Source organism: Coenobita brevimanus, chromosome 57 (assembly GCF_032717465.1).
Source record: "Coenobita brevimanus isolate Jiangsu-jjx chromosome 57, ASM3271746v2, whole genome shotgun sequence".
Taxonomy (NCBI): domain Eukaryota; kingdom Metazoa; phylum Arthropoda; class Malacostraca; order Decapoda; family Coenobitidae; genus Coenobita; species Coenobita brevimanus.
The window spans coordinates 50,632,171-50,651,251 of NC_137010.1; the positions used below are offsets into that span (position 1 = coordinate 50,632,171).

General features: G+C 41.3%; 1 protein-coding gene across 1 annotated transcript in view; it reads right to left on the reverse strand.

The window, feature by feature from the left end:
• Window positions 1-1,161: 1,161 nt before the first annotated feature.
• The window catches only part of LOC145401993 (putative glucosylceramidase 4), a 175,090-nt gene continuing 157,170 nt past the window's right edge, over window positions 1,162-19,081 (reverse strand). The window contains exons 10-13 of the mRNA XM_080274093.1: window positions 11,432-11,514; window positions 6,337-6,447; window positions 2,776-2,942; window positions 1,162-1,264 (exon numbers count right to left, since the gene is read on the reverse strand). Of these exons, the coding sequence (XP_080130219.1) occupies window positions 1,162-1,264; window positions 2,776-2,942; window positions 6,337-6,447; window positions 11,432-11,514 (464 nt within the window). The remainder of the gene's footprint in view (window positions 1,265-2,775; window positions 2,943-6,336; window positions 6,448-11,431; window positions 11,515-19,081) is intronic.

Below are 19,081 nucleotides of genomic sequence, written 5' to 3' on the forward strand. Positions count from 1 at the left end.
TAGCTACCATGATACGTTTTCCAGAAGTGAAGGAACTTATGAACCCTTTAAGCACGATAAAACACTTTTCAATTTACTCTTGCCGTCCCCAAACAGTTCTGTTTAATTTAGGAAGCCCATCTAGTATATAGTGTTTGGAGTGGTAATCATATTACATCCTTTTTGATGCTTGGTGGTCTAGTGCGTTAAGGTACTCCCACCGAAAGTGGTGGTTATGATATGTTACTCAAATAAAGGCACTTACGGAATAACGAATGGTTCCTCTCACCTCTGATGCCTGGACTAAGTAGCCTAGTCTCGGTCTGTACGAAGCAATAAAGGATTGGATGATAGATAGCTATAAATAGGAAATACATAGCCTTGTTTATAGGTTTAACGGTTGGTACACATCATGTGGTAGTACTTTCGAATCAGTCAGATCAATCAATCGATAATCACATCAGATGGCCTGTACAGTGAGATGTGCCGCCTCCAGTGTTTTCGATACAAGCTGAGGTTTCATTTGCATCCGAAGCGTTGCATTCCTCTTCACAGCCTAGTCACAATGTATGTCGACTGCCTAGTTTTCTTTTACTATGAGATGACGTCTTATTGCATACAATTTTCATTAATATCAGAAAATGATGTTCGGTTCAGGTAAGACCCTCCACGTGAAGGAGTTAATTACCTCTGCTAATAAGTCCCAATGATGTCATTAATAAGTTATAATGGTAAGGTTCATAATGCAATGCAACATAATTACATTATCAGTGTTTATCAGTGCATTTTAGATTAATAAGTGCAATAAGGTAGAGGTCACATATGCAGGGTCTCATAAAGGCCAGGTAAAAGAATAAAAAGAAATTTCAGGTCACCTTTAATACGTCAGGCTATAATCACATGGAGTGTGGCAGTTACAGATCAGGTCAGGTGACATCAAAAATCAAAATTTAAAAAGCTTTAAGCTTTAAGCCGAAGCAGGTAGATCAAAGCAAATGTCAGGTTCAAAGTTGGCCAAAGATGGAGGAAATAGAGGGCGAAGGATGTCAGACTAGTAGGTCAAGTGAAAAGAGGCGATCAAGCAGGCAGTAGTGTAGTTAATCAAGGCCGAAAGTACATAATAATTAAAGTAACCAGTCAGGGTAAGAAGATACAAGTTAGTGTGGTCAAAGTGAGTGATGACTACATCCTGTAGATGACGGTGGTGATGGCCTTCGCTGGGAGGTCAAAGTTAAGGTAGCTGCCTGACCCATCGTCAACACTCACTGGCTTCAAATCCTCGGCCCTGGAGGTGTCAAAAGATAACTGATAAATTGATAAAGTGGTAAGATTAAGTGTTACGGTATAATGATTATCCATGCCATACGATGAGATCTGATTTCTTTTATGCTTGCTGCCTCCTGGTGATTCTGTTCATCTCGGGAAGGATTTCTCGTACTGTAGGATTTGAGAAGTCTGTGTTTAACGCTTCCAGTTCGAAAAGTCTCTCCTAAGGTGCAATAAAATCGCCTGAAGGTAGCTGACTTATTCATTATCAGCACTCACTGTCTTCATATCCTCACCGCTGTGGGGGTGGGGGAGAGAAAAAAAGAAAAAGAAGAAAGTGGATCAATTAATAAACATTAAAGCGCACTCACAGAGTGCAGCATCACAAAGTGCAGCAACCGCGCCCACTACTTGATCTGAGAACTGAATGTTTGACTTTAGCTAGTGACCTTCATAGTCAACTGATTTCTGAAAATCGACTGAATATTCATCCCTGACCCTTAACGCTTCCACGATTTTTGGTAGAAATCGAATCAAAACTTATATTGGTCTCTGATCTTTCCTTGTGACATTGATCTCTGGCTGACTGCTCTAAAAATGGAATTCCGTTATCTTTGCCTTACCCTAACCCCCCCCCTCAAAGTTTGGTGTAAATCGATAATGAGCAAATTGGAAGGTGGGAGGAGGCGTGGTACGCCAAGAAGGTGGACAGCTATAGTAAAAGAGTGTGTATGAAACCGAGTGTGGAAGTTGATGAGGTACGGGAACTGCAAGGAGTTCGAGTTGGTTGGATGAAATATGTATGGTGGAGCACCTGATAAGGATTTGGCATCCCCTTTTTTTGAAAGTAATAACTGATGGCTCTACTTTGATAGGTACTGAGAAGCGCATCTCTAAAGAAGAGAAAATACATTGTGGATTGTTTAGAATATGAGGCAGAGCCTAGATTCTCGGTGCCTGGATGGTGAATGAATGTGCCTGGTCCATTTAACTGCACATCCTATTGAAGTTCTCCTCGTATCAAACTTTCTCTTTCTTTGCTTTACGGACTCTGCCTCAAACATATTTTAAGTTGGAAAAATGATTAGAATGATGATGATGAATATTCGTGCCTGTTTTCATAACGCCTGCTTATATGACTACTGTAAGAGGATGTTACATTTTTTAGATCTTGTTATGGTTTACGTGCTGAATTCAGACACAAGAATTCTTGGTAATTATAAACGATGTAAAATACCCTGAATTAGTCTCTTCCATGGGAATTATCTTTGAGCACGCCCCAACTTCCAGCTGCCGATCTTTCGGACGGCCGACTTTATATTGCATGCAGGTAAATCCCTAAGGAAGATATATATATATATATATATATATATATATATATATATATATATATATATATATACACTGTAATATATGAGCATAAATGTGTGCATGCTTACAAGTGCATACACGCATGCATACATGGTTTTGTGTGTGTGTGTGTGTGTGTGTGTGTGTGTGTGTGTGTGTGTGTGTTTTCCATTTCCTTACGTGTTCAGGATGACTATGATGGTGTTAAAAATCGAGTACTCGAAAGCAACTGCATAGACAGCGCCATCACTGGAAGACGAGGCGACGTGCTGAACCCCTGGCCTCACAAATTTGCTAAAATGACCCATCACGTAGAAGAGAGGCTGCTTGTAGAACTCATCTGCCGTCTGAAATACAGACAAAGGAGAGAAATGTTTTGCGGAGAGAGAGAGAGAGAGAGAGAGAGAGAGAGAGAGAGAGAGAGAGAGAGAGAGAGAGAGAATGGGCCATACTAATAAGTTTTGTTGGTCATAATTTGTAATCCAGAATGCTTGTTTATACTTTCATGGTAACTGGAACAGTTACCGAGCAATATGAAAGTAATAATAACGACAAAAATATTATTCCTGAAAATGTTCAACTCCTATGGAAAGTGCATTATGGCCCCGGAATATATCATAGTGCAAGAGAGTGACTGAGTGTGTACTGTACAAATGCGAGGTACTTGGGAAGGATATGGCAGTAAGACCAGAGTTTGTACCTTAGTTGTCAAGGATCTTAAATTGTTTGCAGGAGCAAAGCCTTCATACCAGTTTGGTAATATCCCAGAATATTTTGTTTTTGCCATGATATTAACTAAAAGTTGAGTGTGAAGTGCATGGTAGCGCAGAAGTGAAGGCGAACGCATATCCAAAGAAGCTCCAGAAAATTTATAAAATACAGCCCCATGAATGTCTCGTGAACGAGTGACTGACAGTATGGAGGAGGGTGAGGTGGCTGGGAGAAGGAGAGGGGGACCAGGAACGAGGTGGAGGGACAATACAGGACACTATAAAAGGAAGTATGGTGTGGAACAGCAGCAGCAGCAGCAGCAGGAGGAGGAGGAGGAGGAGGAAGAGAAAGAGGAGGAACAGGAGAAAGAGGAGTTGAATAGGGACAGAAACTACTGGCGAGGCCATTTATCACAGGATGCGGCATCAGAAAGACACAGACACACTTTTTTTTTATGCAAGGAAGAACGAACCAAAGGCCGGATGCCAGCAAGATTATTCTTTCCAAGAAAAGACAAATCAAGATAACAGAGAGCCAAATTCAAAATCCATTCATTTCGAGATGTCTGGACACACTGCGTTTGAAAGACGAGGTCAGAGCCAGTAGGAAGTACAGACTGAGGAAGACAGTTCCAGAGTTGACCCACTGCATACATGAAGGTCTGGGAGTAACGGAACTCTCGCATTAAAGAGTTGGACAGAAAAGGGATGAGAGTTTGTTGCTAGACAGGTGCTATGTGCCCGCCGAAGTGGAGGAGGGATGCAAGCAGACAGTTCAGAGGAGCAGTGACCATTGAGCAGTGCAGGGAAGAGACAGAGGTTGAAGAGGGCCAGTAAAAGGAGGAGAGTTAATGAGACGAAAAGCCTATAACCCCACACTGTTGAGATGAGCTGCATGTAGGGAGCCTCTCCACACATAAGAGTTGTCCTGTACACAGGGGTGAATAAAATCTACAACCGTGCAGGGGTAAAAAAAAAAGGTATGGAGTCAGCTTAGCACACCTAATCTCTTCGAAGAAGATTTTACAAGAGAGGGAATATGATCTTTCCATGAAAAATCCATAAAGAATGAGAAAAGCTCAAAGACAGTGTGAGGGTGACATTATAAATAAAAGAAGCATTCAGCCTAGGCTATTTTACAGCTACATCCGAAGCAAAACCAAAGTTAAAGATAAAATACAGTCCATTACGGACGATGGGATCATCTATACACAAGAGAAAGATATTTGTGATGCGCCAAATAAAAATTTCCAATAAGTTTTTGCAGAAGAAAATAATTTTGAAAGAGATGATATGGAACATGTATGCCTACACATATTACCAGATAAACAAATATCAGAAAAAGGAGTACAGGAAGAGTTAAGTAAATAAGACAAAGAAAAAACATACTGTATAGTCCTAACAAAATTTCAAATTGGGTGCCACATGAATGTGCAGAAGAGTTAAGCAGACCATTATACTGTATTTAATATTCAAGGAATCCTTAGGTCAAGGTAAACTACCTGATACTTGGAAGAAAGCAAACATTGTTCCCCTATTCAAGGAAGGGAACAGATAGAATCCACTCAACTACCTACCAGTATCACTGACCAGTACTGAAAGAAAGATACTAGAAAGCTGATAAGAAAAGTTTGGGTAAACCATTTAGATGAATACAGTATGATAACAGAAAGGCAGTTCAGTTTTAGAAAGGGAAAATCATGTTTTACTAATCTGTTAAGCTACTACGATAGTCATAGAAACACTACAAAAAGGAGAAGGATGGGTAGACAGTATCTGTTTAGATTTCAAGAGAGCATTTGGCAGAGTACCGCACCAAATACTTACGGAAAACGAATCCAAAGCAATCTGTACTGTTGGACGCAGGATTTTCTTAGAAAAGGGAAATGAGAATAGTACTAAGGGGAAATTACTCATCATAAAGGGAAGTGACTAGTGGAGTTCCACAGGGCTCAGTGTTGGCACCAATTATGTTTTTAGTGTATATCAATGACATAGTAACATTGGAAATGGAAGCTATCTAAATATGTTTGCTGATGATGAAAAACTACAAAGGAAAATTACTAACACAGATTCTTGCAGAGAGCTACAAGAAGAATTAAATAAACTTCATGAATGGAGCAATAAATGGAAAATAGAATTTAATGTGGACAAGTGTCCTGTAATTGAGTTTGGTAAAAGTGAAAAAAGATCAGACTGGGATTATAAGTTACGAAGTTCAACCTTACACATATCAGAAAGGGAGAAGGACCTAGGAGTGATTATCAATAACAGACTATCTCTGGTCGACCACATCAGTGAGAAGGTACGTAACATGTGTACACTGCTTGCTAATATGAGAATGGCATTCGCATATATAAATGAAGACATGCTGAGAAAGATGATAACATCATTCATCAGACCTGCTCTTGAGTATGCACCAGTTGTCTAGAATCCTCATCTAAATCAACACATAGATATGATTAAAAAAGTACAAAGGGTAGCTACAAGATGGGTACCAAGCCTAAGAGATCTAAGCTACAAAGAAAGACTAGAAGAATCTAATCTACCAACACTATAGGACAGAAGGAAAAGACGAGACATGATTATGCTATTTAACTGCATCTCAGAGAGAGAAAAAAAATAGACATAAATGAGTATATAACCTATGGGAAAGCATCAATAAGGGGACACTGCAAAAAACTACATGGAGAGGCGATAAAGACGTAAGGAAATTCAGTTTCCCAAGTATGGCAATTGATCAGAGGAATGCACTACCAAGTGAGACAGTGTGTGCCAAAACTATTCATAAATTTAAGGATATGTACGATAAATATGGTTTAATACACTGGACAGTAGGAGCTTGACTCATTCCTGTAAAGTTACAATTAGGTAAGAACAATTAGGTAAGAACACACACACACACACACACACACACACACACACACACACACACACACACACACACACACACACACACACACACACACACACAGTCGCCGACTCTGCTTTTATATCTCAGCCTACCAAGGAAAATGGAAACCAGGCTCACCCCATTGATAATGATGGGAGAATCGAGGTAGTTGTTGGCCCAATTGGGTCCACCTTCAGTGTTGAGCGCCATGTTCCAGTCCACCCACCCTCGGGTGTAGTGGTTCAGGTTCTGGAAACAGAGAGATAAATGAATACACATATCATGGTACATTTTGATCTATGCTCAAGTGTGGTGGATCAGGCTCTGGGGGGTGAGGAGTGTGTGGGAAAGATACGCACACAACACAGACATTATGACCCACTCCTTCTCAGGGGCTCTGAAAAGGAGTTACTAGAATTACAAAAGATACAAACACCACGCCGATCTTACAGTCCCAAGTTATTGCTAAGAATCACAGACAAAGGAATCAAATACACAGTCCTGAGTAAGACTTGATTTTGGTGGACGAACAAAAAACTTGAGAAGCACTGCATTACCCCTTCCTTATTCACGAAAAAAAAAAAAATTATGAATATAATTCTTGAGATTAGGAGGTATTCTGTGATAAAAAAAAGGTGAAAAATAAGTTAATAAATTGGTGCTCCTCTCCCACCATTCACACCCTCCAGCAGTCAGCCAAAGAGAATAATGGGTACACACACACACACACACACACACACACACACACACACACACGGGTAAACAGATTGGAGAAGGCATTTCAGAGTGAAATGGATGAAATTAAGGAGCAATTGCACATGCAGAAGGAGGAAAATGAAAAATTAGTAAAGGAAGTAAACAAGAAAGACACAACAATAGATGAGCTGTCAGTTGAGGTGGGTTCATTCAGAAGGAAGCTACAGAGTAGTGAAATGGCGAGCACAGTTGTCAACCATGAGAGTATTATGGAAGAGTTCAGATATGATACAGAGACAATTAGGCAAGCAAGCAGTCTGATAGATCAGAGCAGTGATAGTGAGGAGAAGATAACCCAGGTGAATGAAGCCATGCAAAGCTACAAAAATGATGTGGAACTACGTATGCTGAAATGGTGAAAGTAAAGACTTAGAATCAAGAGCTGAAGTAAAGAGCATTAAAAAGGAAGTGAATAAAATAATCCAAAACAACCCCAAATTGGTCAAAGATTCAACAGACATCAACAAATGTATAGTAATCATTGGTATAAAGGAGGAAGAAATAAAAAACAAGATTTCAAGAGACAAAATGGAGATGGCAAATGTAATGAGAATATTGAAGGAATTATCAGAGGAAACCTGTAATAAAGACAGTGAGGAACACAGAAGGCTAGGGATATATGAGGAAAATAAGTCAAGGCCCCTAAAAGTAACCTTTCAGAGTGTAAACACTGTGGAGGAGATACTAAAAAATGCAAACAAACTTATGGAAAAAGAGGAATTCAAAAATGTGTGGGTAAAAAGATGCCTAACCCAAGAGGAACTGGGATTACTAAAAGAGAAGAGGGAGGAGGCAAAAACAAAGAACGAGGGAAGATCAGAGGAGGAGAAGAATACAATTTTTTTTGGCAAAGTAATTGGATTGCAGGTACGAAAGTGGTACATAACAAGAAGGGAATAAAAAAGAGGAAGGTAGTAGATCCAAGTAATGACAAGTATGTAAACAATATGAATAAGTTGATGTACTCTAATGTAGATGGAATGGTATCTAAATTATTAGAGATGAATATCAGTGAAAAGGAACCACATATCATTTGCCTAACTGAAACAAAATTAACACCAAGGATATCAAACGATACCATAAACCTAGAGGAATACAATTATGGAGAAGAGATAGGAACTTAAAAAAAAAGGAGGAATTGTAATATTAAAAAAAAATCTCTACAAGTCTGAGAAACAGAACTAGATATACCCTCACAAGTAGAAATGACTGCAGTAGAGATTAATACATCTGAAGGGAAAGTAATTGTGACAAATTTATACATGCCACCCAGATTAAACACTTGGGAAAGAGGCGAATATGACGACCTGGCAGAGAGTACAATTCAGAGTTTAAGAGCATTACTACATAGAATGGAGGAGAAATCTGAAAGAATTATATTAACTGGAGACTTCAATACAAATATAGATTGGAATACTCCAGATATAAAAAGCCAGGAATGCTGCTGGAACCAAAAGGTCCTGGATCTTGTGCAGGAGTTTTTCCTAATGAAACATACAAAGGAATGCACCAGAAAAAGAGGATTTGATGTACCATCAGTACTATCTATCTATCTATCTATCTATAGGAAAGGGAGGTAGCCGAGACAGGACGACTCATTCTCCATTTACTCATCCATTCAAACACATTCATTCGCATCTTAGCTCCAAAGGGGAGAACGGACAGATCCTCACCGCATCACACCGCACAAGGGTCAACTGCGCAATGCAATCAGTGACATCCGCAGCAGGACCCGACAGCAGAACTGGTTTACCCCTGCCACATCATAACAGACCCATCCCCTTACCCGCACCTGAACTGACTAGCTGATCAGACCAAATGCGGGAGAATATCCCCTCAGGGCTGCGTCATCACTTATTCATTCACAATTTCTCTCCATTTATTTCTGTCACGCACAGCCACTCTTCCTTGCTCAACAGACATCCCTCTCGCATCCAGCGCTCTCTTCACACTGTCCATCCATCCTATTCGTGGTCTTCCTCTCAGCCTTACACCTCTCACATCAGATCTAGTTATCTTTTTCACCAATCGCTCATTATCCATTCTCTCCATATGCCCAAACCATTGCAACACCCTCTGCTCAGCTCTACCAGCCATCTCCCGAACAACTCCAGTTCTCCTTCGCACTTCATCATTTCGCACTCGATCCATACGCGTCACTCCACACATACTCCTCAGACATCTCATCAGTACTAGATCTTATATTTACTGGGCAAGAAAATGATATTGACAGTATAATATATCACCCTCCATTCGGCAAAAGTGACCATGCAGTATTAAATTGCAACTTCAAGATTGCATACGACGTAGTTAACAGTAATGAAAGTTGCAAAAAGAGCCTGAACTACAAAAAAGGCAGTTATCATGACATAAAGAAATACTTCTTAGAAAAAGATTGGGAAAAGAGCTTAGAGGACAAGATTTAAATGTTACATATAGAAAATTCTGTGAACTTTATGAAATAGGAGTCCAAAATTACATCTCTCAGCAAAAAGAAGCAGAAAGGAAAATAAAGAAAGGGTTTAATAAGAAATGTAAAAAAAAAAAAAAAAAAAGAGAGACTTATGGAATAGATACAGAAGACACAATAGTGAGAGGGCATATAACAACTATAAACAGGCAAGAAACGATTATACAATAGTAAGGAGAGAAGCCCAAAGACTGTGAGGAAGACATTATAAATAAAAGTAGTGATCAATCGAACCTATTTTACAGCTACATCCGATGCAAAACCAAAGTAAAAGATAAAATACAATCCATTACGGATGAAAGGATCATTTATACACAAGAGGAGGATATTTGTGAAGCACTAAATAAGAATTTCCAATCAGTTTTTACAGAAAAAAATAATTTTGAGAGGGATGATATGGAACATGCATGCCCACACATATTATCGGATATACAAATATCAGAAAAAGAAATACAGGAGGAGTTAAGTAAACTGACAAAACAAAGCAAATGGTCTTGATGAAATTTCATATTGGGTGCTACATGAATCTGCAAAGGAGTTAAGTAGACCATTATCTTTAATATTCAAGGAATCCTTGGGTCAAGGTAAACTACCTGGTATTTGGAAGAAAGCAAATATTGTTCCCTTATTCAAGAAAGGGAGTTGACATAATCCACTCAACTATCGACCAGTATCACTAATCAGTGTTGTAAGATACTGGAAATGCTGATAAGAAAAGTTTGGGTAAAACATCTAGAAGAACACAATATGATAACAGAAAGCCAGTCTGGTTTCAGAAAGGGAAAAGCATGTGTTACTAATCTATTGAGCTACCACGACAAAGCTGCAGAAACATTACAGAAAAGAGAAGGGTGGGTGGACAGTATCTATCCAGATTTCAAGAAAGAATTTGACATAGTACCACACCAAAGACTTTTATGGAAACTGTACCGTCAAGGAGGAATCTGAGGCAAACTGTACTGTTGGATGCAAGATTTTCTCAGAAAAAGGGAAATGAGAACAGTAGTAAAGGAATATTACTCATCATGGAGGGAAGTGACTAGTGGAGTTCCACAGGGCTCAGTGCTGGCACCAATTATGTTTTTAGTGTATATAAATGACATTGATAGTAACACTGGAAATGAAAGCTACAGCATCTAAATATGTTTGCTGGTGATGCAAAAAATACAAAGGAAAATTACGAACACTGACTCTTGTAAAGAGCTACAAGAAGAATTAAATAAACTTCATGAATGGAGTAATACATGGCAAATGGAATTCAATGTGGACAAGTGTCATGTAATCAAGTTTGGTAAAAGTGGAAAAAGACCTGATTGGGATTATATGTTAGGAAATAAAACCCTACACATATCAGAAAGAGAGAAGGATGTAGGTGTGATTATCAATAACAGACTATTTCCGGCTGACCACATCAGTGAGAAGGTACGGAACATATATAAACTTCTTGCAAATATGAGAATAGCATTCACATACTTAAATGAAGACATGCTGAGAAAGATAATAACATCATTCATTAGACCAGCCCTAGAGTATGCATCAGTAGTCTGGAATCTTCATCTCAAAAAACACATAGATATGACTGAAAAAATACAAAGGGCAGCTACAAGATAGGTACCAAGCTCAAGAGAACTAAGCTACAAAGAAAGACTAGAAAAATCTAATCTACCAACACTACAGGACAGAAGGAAAAAAGAAGACATGATTATGCTATATAAATGCATATCAGAGAAGGAGAAAATAGACATAAATGAATATATAACTTATGGGGAAGCATCAGCAAGAGGACACTGCAAAAAACTGTATAAAAAGAGAGGCGATAAAGACGAAAGGGAATTTACTTTCCCAAATGGAGCAATGGATCAGTGGAATGCACTGCCGAATGAAACAGTGTGTGCCAAACCAATTCATAAACTTAAGGAGATCTATGATGAAAATGGTTTAAGACACAGGACAGCACGAGCTTGACTCATTTCTGTAAAGATACAATTAGGTAAGGTAAGAACACACCTCAATAATCCGGAAGGCGTAGTTCTGTGCTCTGTCCCATGACCCCAGCTGCACACTCTCTTCAGGGCCATCTACATCCCACCCTGGCAGTGGAAAAGGCATGTTAGCTTAACCTTAGAAGACACTCCAAGCTGAATTAAATCACCTGGCAGTAGCAAAAGAAAACCAAGAGGAAGGACACTTGTTTGAAAGTAACATAAATAAAGTTTGAAGATAGCATGAATAAAATAACGATGCTTTCTCATATTTTTTAAGGATTACCAGCAAATGTCTATTGTTCTTAGAATATCAGAAGCTGCTTCCAATCATCTGTTCATCCATCATCCAGTCCTTTTCTGCCACATTAATAGTGACCCATTGGTGAAGGGGGATCGCCTGCGTACAGGGTAAGTAGACTACTATCCTCTTATTCCTTGCCTGTCGTAAGAGGCGACTAAAAGGAAGGGGGGTGATGGGCCTGGGAGTTCCATTGCCCTTTAAACAGGGTCTCCCACATACTTTGATTCTGTCAATGCCAACTCTGCCAGTGTCGAATCTATCAACGTCAACTCAGTCAGTGATGATCCAATCAATGCCGACTCTCTGAAAGCTGACTGTATGAATGCTGACTCTATCAGTGCTGACTCTGTCAACACCGACTCTGTAAATGATGACTATCAATGCTGACTCGGTCAACGCTGATTACATCAACGCCGATTCTATCACGACCATTTCTGTCTTCACATCTTGCATCTAATTATTCCCTCTGCTTCCTTAGTGCCATATAGCCATTTTCTGGCTTGGTACTAGTTCTGTATTATTCGTTCTCTTCTTCTCGTTAAGAGCATTGAGGCCCTGGGCTAAGTTGCTTTGGTCCAACACTTAACCCCTCTGTCGCCGCCAACATCAAACGACACTTTGCCGGAGCATGGCTGGTGGCGTCGATGCAGCACAACCTGTTAAAAACTGCAAAATGTTTTGGGAAGTGATCGATCGTCTGGGAGATCATGACACTGACCTACCCTAGCCTCCAAATCACCCAAGCTGTCAGTACAGCATGTGACACAGTAATGAGTGGATGTTTAATTCTCGCCCCTCTCAAGGCCATCACCTCCTCACACCGCTGCCATATGTGTGCATGCAAAGACCTTACAAGCCAAGAAATCAGGTCTGAACTCTTCCCCATGGGTGGGAGAGTGGCGCCCTCAGAATTAGCTCGGATGGAAAGCGTGCACTTAGTGTTGATGACATCTCAGGCAAGGACACTGACATGTGGTATGAAACACCAGCAGAGGATGATGATGATGACGAGGACTCTGACAACCCTGGCGGTGATGCTCCACCTCCTTCTCGCAGCAAGATTGCTGCTCCATCTCATAAGAAAAAGAAGGTGCCAAAGCAAATATTTCCTGCCACAAAGGATGAGGAGGAGACAAGCACGTCATGGCAAGATGTGCTACAGGTGCAGGAGCACCACGCAAGTTCTTCGTCCCCTACTCCACCGTCACCATCACTTCACTTCATGTGGCCTCTCACCATCCCACACTGTTGCACCACATGAATCAGCAGCATAGCCATCCTCCTCAGCACCGGGAACCATGTCTGCCCCTCGGCCTTCACAGCAGATGCGAAAATCTGTCGTGAAACATGCCCACCTGCAAAAGATCAAAAGGCATTTCAGGCAGCAGTCGGAGGTACAGGCTTCCCCTTCCCTAGCAGCATACTCATAGACTTCAGACAGAGAACCTTTACGTTTGACGACAGTGACTCAGGTGTATGTGACAGAACAAGGCTGATGACCAACAATTCAGTGCTCAGTTTCTTTCTGTTATTTTTTGATAAGCACATGATGATCCTAATTGCGATGGAGACAAACCGTTTTTCCAACCAGAGTACTACTGACGAAAGGCAAGAAGGGACCTACAGGACACGGTTTTGGACTGATGTGACAGTGCCCTCATTGTACAGTCGACAGCAGAAGTTCGTCCCTCTCAGCATGCGTGATACGAGCCTGTTGATCTGGGAACACTGTGTGAGATAGAGTTGTCAGGTATTATTTAAATGGCTAACATTAAAGAAATGTGTTCGGAGATAAAAACACATTCCCTAATGCTACCATTGAACTGCAGCAGGTGGGATAATAACGTTATTTTGAAATGTATGACACTGGTGTATAAAGATTCTTCGTTATGGACGCAGACGCACAGGATTATTTGGACTGGACTGATGTTGCCAGCAAGTATTATATGAAGTATTATAGAACGCTTGCAGTCCTAAAGGTGAGGTTGCTAGAAAACATTGATTACGTAAGTTATACACTAAACAAACACAGAAACTGATAGTGTGTTTCGCGAGTATACGGTTTTGTTTTACAAGTTAAATCACGTCCCTTCCTGATCTCTCTCCCCACCCGTTTCTCCTCTTCCTAGTCACGCTCTGCCATCAGCCACATCTTATCGCGAATGCTGAATATCGTATGCCTGTAGGTAGAGTGTGGAAAGTAATCAATATAAAAGTGTTGAATGAGCTTCTTCAACCTCATCATTATGAAGTGTTATCAATGACTTGAATGTAAATGTTAGTAATATGAATAAATCGTCACTGTGGTGGTTAGGAGACATTACTCGTCAACATTTATATAACACATATGATCATCGTACCCTCTGTGGCTGGGGGGACACAATGTGGCCGCACTATGGGGTGGCACTACTACTCTGCGGCCAGGTTGCGTTAGGAAGAATACTGCCACTGTATTCCCTGCGTGTCGTAAAAGGCGACTAAAAGGGGCGGGGTGAGGGGACTAGGGACCCCCTCCTCTGTTTTTTTAGTTCCTAAAAAGAGGCAGACCAGAGAAAGGGATGGGGGATTGTTATTCCCGTACCCTGAAGATTGGGTCTATGAATGTGCGTGGATGTAGTACGATTGAGGCTAAAAGGGAGGAGATTGGGAGAATGTTTGTGAGAAGAAAGTTGGATGTGTTAGCTTTGAGAGAAACGAAGATGAAAGGTAAGGGTGAGTCTATGTTTGGAAGTGTGACTGGAAGATTGTCTGGTGTTGATAGAGGAAGGGCGAGAGAAGGTGTGGCCTTGTTAGTGAGTCCGGAAGTACAGCAGTGTGTGATTAAATGGAAGGAGGTGTCATCGAGACTTTTGTGGGTGAAAGCGAAATTTAAACTGGAGTTGTGGGTGTTTGTGAGTGCATATGAGCCTTGTAGTGAAAGGGATGAAGAAGAGAGGGAGTCTTTCTGGAATGATGTTGAAGAGTGTCTGCAGAGTTTTGGAGCGAATGTGAATGTGGTAATGATGGGACATCTGAATGCTAGAGTGGGAAATGTAGCAGCTGAAGGCGTAGTTAGTATGCATGGTGTGCCTGGAAGAAATGAAAATGGGGAACGAATGATAGGGATGTGTGTTGAGAGAGAGATGGTGACTGGAAATACGCTGTTTGAGAAGAAAGATATTTATAAGTATACATGGGTGAGACACGAGGGTGGAAGGGTTGTTGATAGAGCTTTGATGGACTATGTGGTTGTGTCTAGGAATGTAATAGGAAGATTGTTGGATGTGAGAGTTCTGAGAGGGGAGGGTGGAGGTATGTTTGACCACTACCTGGTGGAGGGAAAGTTAAGAGTAGGTATGAGATGGGTGAGAGCTAAGAGGGTTAGGTGTGGCAGGGAGGTTTTGAAAGTGAGTTGGATAAAAGAGAGAAAATGATAGAGTATCAGGAGAAATTGAAAAATGAGTGGAACGCAGTGAAAGATCAGGAAAATGGCAGTGTGGAGGAGGAATGGCAGTTGTTTAAGAGTGCTGTGGTGGGGCATGCAAAAGAGGTTTGTGGTGTGAGACGTGTGGGTGGTGGTGTAAGAAAAGGAAGTGAATGGTGGTGCGAGGAAGTAAGTATAGCTGTGGCAGAGAAGAGACGTGCATATGAAGTGTGGCTGCAGAGGAAGGATGAGGTGCCATATGAGAGGTATAAGGAAAGGAGGAATAGGGCGAGAAGAGCTGTGCGTGATGCTAAAGTGGCAGCAGATGAGAGGTGGGGTAGGCGGCTGACTGAAAATTTTCAACAGAATAAGAAAATGTTTTGGTAGGAGGTAAAAAGGGTGCGAAAGGGAGAGTCTGGGAAGGAAGAGCGAATGAAAGCAGAGGATGGAAGGATGTTAATTGAGACTGATGCAGTAAGGAAGAGATGGGCAGAGTATTTTGAAAGATTGTTAAATGTAGAGGAGGAAAGGGTAGCTGAGATTGTGGCAGATGGAAGGGTGCAAGTAATAAATGTGCTGGGAGAGTTGAATGATTCTTTGATCACGAAGGAGGAAGTGGAGAAGGCAGTAAGGGAGATGAAAACAGGGAAAGCTGCAGGTATGGATGGGTGTACTTTTGAATGCCTGAAGGGTGGTGGAGTGACTGTTGTTGACTGGTTAGTAAGATTGTTGAATGTGTGCTTTGTGAAAGGTATGGTGCCAATTGACTGGGCAAGTGCTTGTGTGGTCCCATTGTATAAAGGCAATGGTGATAAGTATGAATGTACTAGCTTTAGGGGTATAAGTCTGTTGAGTGTTGTAGGTAAGGTGTACGGTAGAGTGTTAATTATGAGAGTTAGAGAGGGTACAGAGGGAGTAATTGGTGATGAGCAGTGTGGCTTTAGGAGAGGGAGGGGATGCGTGGATCAGGTGTTTGCTGTGAGACAAGTGTGTGAAAAGTATTTAGCGAATGGGAAGGATGTGTTTTGGGCATTCATGGATTTAGAGAAAACCTATGACAGAATTGATAGGGAGGCTTTGTGGACTGTTTTAAGATTGTATGGACTTGATGGTAGGTTACTAAAAGGGGTGAAAAGTTTTTATCTAAATAGTAGAGCGTGTGTAAGAGTTGGAAATGCTGTGAGTGATTGGTTTCCCGTGAGAGTGGGGCTGCGACATGGATGTGTGATGTCGCCTTGGTTGTTTAATATTTATATGGATGGTGTTGTAAGAGTGGTGAATGCAAGTGTTTTAGGTGGAGGTCTGAGTCTGGTCAATGTCGATGGTGGAGAGTGGAATCTTAAGCAACTGCTGTTTGCAGATGATACTGCACTGGTGGCTGATTCAGAGGAGAGATTGAGACAGTTGGTAGAGGAGTTTGGAAGGGTGTGTGAAAGGAGGAAATTGAAAGTAAATGAGAATAAGAGTAAAGTGATGAAGTGTACGAGGTTGGTAGATGGTAGGGGGATGAATATAGTTTTGAATGGTGAGTTGCTTGAGGAGGTGGAGTGTTTTAAATATTTAGGGTCGCATGTTGCTATGGATGGAAGAATAGATGCAGAAGCGAAGTTTAGAATAAATGAAGTAGGAAAGGTGCTGGGAGGAATGAAAAAAGTGTTTAGATGTCGTTCGCTTAGAATGGATGTAAAGAGAAGGCTGTATGAGGGTGTTGTGGTACCGACTGCGTTATATGGGTCTGAAACATGGAATATGGGTGTAGCAGAGAGGAAAAATTTGAATGTAATGGAGATGAGGTGTCTGAGGAGTATGTGTGGAGTGACGCGTATGGATCGAGTGCGAAATGATGAAGTGCGAGGGAGAACTGGAGTTGTTCGAGAGATGGCAGGTAGAGTTGAGCAGAGGGTGTTGCGATGGTTTGGGCATATGGAGAGAATGGATAATGAGCGATTGGTGAAAAAGATAACTAGATCTGATGTGAGAGGTGTAAAGCTGAGAGGGAGACCACAAATAGGATGGATGGACAGTGTGAAGAGAGCGCTGGATGCGAGAGGGATGTCTGTTGAGCAAGGAAGAGTGGCTGTGCGTGACAGAATTAAATAGAGAGAAATTGTGAATGAATAAATGATGACGCAGCCCTGAGGGGATATTCTCCCGCATTTGGTCTGATTAGCTAGTCAGGTCAGGTGCGAGTAAGGGGATGGGTCTATTATGATGTGGCAGGGGTAAACCAGTTCTGCTGTCGGGCCCTGCTCCGGATGTCACTGATTGCACTGCGCAGTTGACCCATGTGTGGTGTGGTGCGGTGAGGATCTGTCCATTCTTCCCTTTGGGGCTAAGATGCGATTGGCTGTGTTTGAATGGATAAGTAAATGGGGAGTGTGTCGTCCTGTCTCGGCTACCTCCCTTTCCATGGGGGAAGCAGCCTAGGTATATAGATAGATAGATAGATAATCATCGTTGATACAGTGCTCCAAATACACCCTCTCTCCACCCCCTCGCAGTCTCCTCTCCCCCATCCACCGTCTCCATCACTCCTCCCCCCTCCCTCCGTCCCCTCTACCAGTACCCATTCCTTCCAGCCTGCGACACTCCCAATCCCTACCAACGGTTTTATTGTACTGACCCTGCCGGACTTTATTTACTTGTTATTTCAAATGTCTGTTTTCTCTCCTTTCGTCATTTTTGTCTCAGGAACCGAACAGTATAACGACGTTTGGGTTATTTTTTTGGACTGTATTCTGTAACAGTGTGTATTATTATTTTATTGACAGTGGCGGTCAAGAGGTATTAACTGTTCAAAGAACATTAGTCAGTGCTTCAATTTTGCCATCATTTTATCACTCCTCCGTAGCCATTAATCTCTTGCTTACACATATTTTTATTCTTTAGTCCTTGGTGTTGAACACTGAGAGTTACGATGGACATTTTGTAATATAAGTAATCTGGTTACTTGTGTGTAATACAGTTGGCTATATAACGGGCACGAGTATTGTGCTTATCATGTTACTACAGTTACGACTTAAATTCCTGTATACGGTAACTGTATTCAAACCATGAAAAACCGATCTAGTTAGAGAGGCAAAACGAAGCAGAGTATATTATACAAAACCGTGAGTAGGGGTTGGGGGTGTTGAGGGAGAGCAACAAGGGGTACTGGCAGAGAGGGGGGAAGGGAGGGAGGAGGAGTGATGGAGACAGTGGATGGGGGAGACTGCGAGGGGGTGGAGAGGGACTGTATTTGGAGCACTGTATCAACGATGATTATATGTGTTATATAAATGTTGACGAGTAATGTCTCCTAACCACCACAGTGACGATTTATTCATATTACTAACATTTACATTCAAGTCATTGATAACACTTCATAATGATGAGGTTGAAGAAGCTCATTCAACACTTTTATATTGATTACTTTCCACACTCTACCTACAGGCATACGATATTCAGCATTCGCGATAAGATGTGGCTGATGGCAGAGCGTGACTGGGAAGAGGAGAAACGGGTGGGGAGAGAGATCAGGAAGGGACGTGATTTAACTTGTAAAACAAAACCGTATACTCGCGAAACACACTATCAGTTTCTGTGTTTGTTTAGTGTATAACTTACGTAATCAATGTTTTCTAGCAACCTCACCTTTAGGACTGCAAGCGTTCTGTAATACTTCATATAATACTTGCTGGCAACATCAGTCCAGTCCAAATAATCCTGTGCGTCTGCGTCCATAACGAAGAATCTTTATACACCAGTGTCATACATTTCAAAATAACGTTATTATCCCACCTGCTGCAGTTCAATGGTAGCATTAGGGAATGTGTTTTTATCTCCGAACACATTTCTTTAATGTTAGCCATTTAAATAATACCTGACAACTCTATCTCACACAGTGTTCCCAGATCAACAGGCTCGTATCACGCATGCTGAGAGGGACGAACTTCTTCTGTCGACTGTACATGTCCTTAGCGCTGAAG